This window comes from Pseudophryne corroboree, chromosome 6 (assembly GCF_028390025.1).
Source record: "Pseudophryne corroboree isolate aPseCor3 chromosome 6, aPseCor3.hap2, whole genome shotgun sequence".
Lineage (NCBI taxonomy): Eukaryota > Metazoa > Chordata > Amphibia > Anura > Myobatrachidae > Pseudophryne > Pseudophryne corroboree.
This window is the reverse complement of record NC_086449.1, coordinates 130,405,163-130,410,938: the sequence shown is the minus strand read 5'-3', so window position 1 is coordinate 130,410,938 and position 5,776 is coordinate 130,405,163. Positions and strand designations below refer to the sequence as shown.

The window sequence follows — 5,776 nt, the reverse complement described above, 5'->3', positions numbered from 1 at the left end:
ATTTCTGATACTCAGTTGGACTTACAATAGGGTCATGGCTGACATTACTAAAATAATAATTAAAAAAGTGTATTTACTGTAAATGATAAATATTTGGTAGAAGGAAAATCCATAGTGCTAGATAAAACTAAGATGAGGTATAGTTGTGAGAGTGATAATGTTTGACCATATTATAAATTAAAATGATAAAAATATCTATTTGACAAGTCATTACATGAGAAGGGAGTGTCTCTTGATTCTTGCTATTTTTGTAATAGCTCCCAAAACCTCCTTATTCCGTAATGTGTAGATAAATGGGTTTAGCATTGGAACCACAGCCATATAAAGCAATGAGAGCAATTTGTCTGCTTCTTTATACCGTTCAGACTGTGGTTTAGCATACAAGAAGATGACTGGTCCATAGAATAATATGACAGTGGTGAGATGGGAGGTGCAGCTGGAGAAAGCTTTGAAACGTCCCCCTGAAGAACTGATCTTCAGTATGTTGGAGATTATATATACATAAGAGGTTATAGTGAGTGAAAATGGTAGAAATGCAAGAAATATATCATCAAATAACATAAGGATCTCCCTGCTTGTAGTGTCACTAGTGGTGATTGTATACAGTGTTTTCATGTCACAAAAGAAATGGTCAATTTTGTGTGAGGAACAGAAGGATAATATGGATGTGAGGATTGCATACATGAGTGCGTTTGTAGTAGATATAAGCCAAGAGGAAGCAGCCATTATAATGCACATTCTCCTACTCATAATCATAAGATATTGCAGGGGCTTACAGACTGCTACATATCGGTCATATGACATAGAGGTCAGAGTGAACATATCACAGAGAACAGATAACGTAAACCAGAGGACCTGAGTAATGCAGGCTGGAAAGGACATACTATTGTCCTTTGTTACAAATATAGACAACAGCTTTGGGAGAGTGCTTGAGACATATAAGATATCGGCAACTGATAGGTTACACAGGAAGAAATACATTGGAGTGTGGAGCTGGGGCACCAGGCAGATAAGTATAGTAATTAATATGTTTCCAGTCACGGTCAATAGATACATAAGTAAGACTCCAATGAATAGCACAAGTTGTCCTTCTTCATACACGGAGAAAGCTACGATGTAGAATTCAGTAACTGTACTGTTTGGACATTCATCCATCTTCATTGTGCTGGTTGCTGGATTTAAATAAAACAACTCATTAGGAATTACTTATCATGTTTGTAGTGAATATACATGTTACAGTATGTCCATATAGCTATTGATAAGAAAACATTCAGTAAAGCATTTAGCATGAATTATAACACCCTTAATGGTACTTATGCCATATTCTTCCATTTTAATGATGCTACTACAGTCTCAGAAGAGGTGTACATACTCCAGTCATAATAATTCTAAAATTAATGCCGGGACATAACTTAGACAGATTTTAATACCAAAATGTATCTAAATATTATGCTAAAAACATTCAATCACATTAAAGGCCAAAATAAAGTATGTCGAATTTATACAAATTATTCAAATTAGAGATGTGCACTGGACCATTTTTGCTGGATTTGGATTTGGCTCTTGTCATGCCTGAGGGTTGGGTTTGGTTTGGACAGGCGTTTGTGGATGGAGCTGACACAGAGGAATTATAAATTAATTGAGGAGACTTTAATCAGGTATGGTGTATAGACCTGAAAGACTCGTTGATGTTTTAGCAGTGACAAGCCCAGAAGCAATTATAATAAATAATAAAACTTTTATTAAAGAACAACATCCATGATTCACTGCAGTTACTGTATGCTGACAAAAGATACCAGGTTAGCCATAGGAATGATGACTGGAATGAAACTGGATTGGACTGAAGAAGACAAAGTTCAAATAACAATAATATCCTGGATTGGACTGTAAAAGACAAAGTTCAAAAAACAATAATATCCAAAATGAAACTGGATTCTACTGCAGTGCTTACTGGGCTTGATCCGGAATCTTGACACTTGACAGTATTAAAGTAAGACACAGCTCAAATGACAATAGTATCTGGAATGGAACTAGAACATACTGGAGTGTTCACTGGGCTTGATACGGAATCTTAACACTGGCAGTATTGCAGAAAGACACAGTTCAAATGACAATAGCATCCGGAATGGAACCAGAACGGACTGGAGTGCTCACCGGGCTTGACCCGGAATCTTAACCCTGGCAGTATTGCAGGAAGACACTGAAGAAAGGCAAAGTCCAAATAGCAATGTTAGCCGGAATGGAATCGGGATAGACTGGATCAAACAAAGTCACTGGAATGAAGGAGCTCAGCAAAGAGTTGTTACTTCCTGGATAGAGACTGTTATACTGATAAATTGGTAATCCCAGTAAGTTACCTATATACTTTTTCAGTGTGGATTCATTGGATGTTGCAGTCGGCTGATGAAAGGAGCTCCAGGATTGGACAATGGAGGATCAGCTGATGAAATCCAAGATGGCAGCGCCCATGTCTGAATTTGGAGGGAAACTCTGACTAGGCCCAAACACCAGGAAGTGAGCACAATGAGAAATAAACACTGAAACAATGAAAGTCAGTGCTGTGAAGTGCTATGCACAGAAGCAGCATCCGCTGCAGGAGACTTCAAGCTGGATCAGTGCTGGTGGACCTCTGGGAGCAATGTGTGGATACAGCGCGCATGGACCTTTGCGCCAGCCAGGACAGACATTGCATAGGTAATAAAGTACTTTTACAAGTCCGGAGCATGACAGCTCTGATTCATCATCCACCTTTGAATTTGGACTTGCCAAACCGCCGTGACTGGTTTTGGATTTTTAAAAAAATGTGACATCGAAAAGCTAAAATCACTTCTTTTGGGCCTTTTTTTGTTCCTTCAGTATTATTAACCATAATTTCCATTCATTTCCAGTAAATTTTGACCACCTCACAGCTTACAATATTGTTTTCACCATTATTGGGCAAAGGCTGCAGTGACCTGGTTGGTTACTAAGCAACAGAGTAGCAGCACAAACACATAGCAGTTTATAACACATCTGTGAAACATTTCCACACAGCAGTGGCAGAAATGAAAGTTGGTGCAAAATGGAATTGTCTTTGGGCCCTCCCTCCCACCCTTATGTGGTTATTAAAAAGGATATGCAGACTTTAACAAACCAAACACTTTTAGCGATAGGGACTGACACTTTTGTGGTTGAAGTGCTTGATTTGTTTGGGCCCCTACAAATTGTTTTTGGGAAGAACTACCTCCAATCAATAATGAGGAGGTTGATGATGAGGTTATCATGTATTTTTAAAGTGGCAATCAGTTATGCAGCAAAACCAATCTTGTTTTGCCATGTAACTGATTGCCGCTTTAAAAATATAAAAAAATACGTGACAACTAGGATGAAGTCCCATAGTTCCTGGTTCTCACACTCTATTACATTCCCCTCCACAATTTTATAAGCAGAGGAAGTGTCAACTGCAGAGTATTAGGTGGGAATTGAGCATTCTAAACTTCTCTTGTGCAACAATATTTTTATCTTCATAAATCATTAGAGATTTCCATTGAGATGGGGGATCTTAAAGTGCTTTATGAAAATGTATTTTTACTAGACTTGGCGGAGAACATTATTTGCCATAAATCTGAAGATAAAAAAGAGGGCCTTTAATTATCCCTTCCTTCACCTCCCAAAAGCATCAACTGATTTAGCAATTCCTGCACCCATGGCTGTGATGAAATTTGTTTCCAATTTAAAACAAAATCAATAATCATTGTAAATGGTGTAAAACAGACATGCATTGTGGAATACTTCTAATGTCAGTGTGTTGGTGATAAAGCTTCACTGAACACTGTTTCTCATTTTTATCATTCTAAGCATTAAGTTATAAAATGGAGTATTATTTGCAAGCATCACACACACAAGTTAGAGCTGTTCGTTGAGGGGTGAAATGTAGGGAGTAAATATTGCAGCAGGTACCAATTGTTCTTCACTAGTCCTCTATTCAATTTTTAAAAATAGCCCAAAAGATTATTGTGGAAATCCCTGTAGGACACCCCTAACTAGTGGAAACATAAAATAATCCAAGAAGGTAGAAAGTTAGGGCTTGCTAGGGACAGGCTAATAGAAGCGCCTTGAGTCCTGTTGGAGAAAGAGCGCTATATAAATAAAATTATTATTATTATTATATCCTGTTCTATTTGCTTCTCCACCTCTTTTCATTCTGTTTAGTAAATGCAATGACATATTTTGCCAAAATACAGTCCTACTAAAATGAAAAGTGGAAGTTGTTATATATAGCAAACAATCAGATTCAAGCTGTCATTTCTCTATTACATTCTAAAAAGACAGAATCTGTTTGCTTTCTATGGGCAACACCTCTACTTGTTTTGGGAGATTTAGTAAATCTATCCCCATGTCTCTATTTATCAGGGGTGGAACTGATGGGTGTATGGCAATAGTAAAAGTTGCATCTACAACTCAGCAATAATGTCATGAGAAATTAAATTAATGTATATAGAAGTGTTTTTTTTTTAAACCAATGACAATGGGTTTATCCAAAACACATTGTATGTTTAATGGTAAATGTTGTTGTAAAATGTTGACCTTTGTTTAGATGCAAAAATGTTTCTACATACAGTATGCACTTTAGTTCCTGCAGGGCAATTCAAGTTGTACTTAGACAAAGATGCGCAGCTAATATCTAATTACTCCAAAAAGATTCAGAAAGCGCTGACAGAATTATTTAAAAGTAAATCTTTTTTATTTATTAATAAACTATTTTTACTCACTAAAAGAATACATGTATATACTCATAAAAATATCTCCCTGTGGACCAATTACACCAAAGATAAAAAAGCAATTTCTACACAGTCTATGATTATTCACTAACTCAATTTTATCCTTTGCCTTCACATATTCCTTTATTTATCCTATATAACCTGCATGATATAAAACCACTTTTAATAAATCACAATATCTCCTGATCACATTGATTGCGGCATATATGTTTCTAACTTAATTATAATCAGTCCTTCAATATAGATATAGATATTCCGTGCTTGGAAACAGTCCTTTCCTGCCAAGTTAATACTTGGTCTATATGTTTGTTTTGTACTTTACCAAGCAGAAAGCGGATTAATTGTTAGTTTGCCGACCAAGAAGGAAATATGCAAATTAACTTGGAATAGTTCCTGTGCTGGTTTAATAAAAGCAGATCTTGTTTATGCATGCATATATATATGGATAATTTTCTGCAGAGTTTAAAATATGCAATTGCTTTTAAGCATGGCCATGCTAATTTAAAACAGGTGATTTACCACATCCTCATTGTAGGCACGGATTTTCGTTTTCTCCCGGCTCTGGTGCTATGAACCCTTATTGTAAGCCTTATCCGGAGGTCTGTCCAGTACCAAACTTTAGATGCTGTGCAGCCGATCTTAGCAGTGTGGTCTCACCGAGCAGTTCAAACTGAGACGCGTTTCCCCGCCTTACGAGAGCTCCGTAATTCAGCGGCTTCTTCAGTCAGTGTTTGTATAGCTCTGCCCAGCTGTTTTTATTCAGGGAACACGGACATGCGCGCATGCGCCCTCATTTTGCGGTCCATGTCTCTATTTCAGTTTATCCTGTGCGGCTGCATAGTAATTATTGTCTCATTCTTCCAGCCGTGTAGTGTCAGATTCAGATGATACATTGTAAGCGGTTCACACCGCACTCCATTACCAAGTATATACTTTATAACATTCTTCATTCTAGACACTTACTATCTTATTCCTTAAGAAACTCTTTTATAGCTTGTATCTTTTGCTAGGCATAG

General features: G+C 37.1%; 1 protein-coding gene across 1 annotated transcript; it reads right to left on the bottom strand.

The window, feature by feature from the left end:
• Nucleotides 1-210: 210 nt before the first annotated feature.
• On the bottom strand, nt 211-1,155 carry LOC134934505 (olfactory receptor 1G1-like). The gene has a single exon (XM_063929936.1). The coding sequence runs from the start codon at nt 1,153-1,155 to the stop codon at nt 211-213; it is 945 nt and encodes a 314-aa protein (XP_063786006.1).
• Between the last annotated feature and the right edge of the window lie 4,621 nt (nt 1,156-5,776).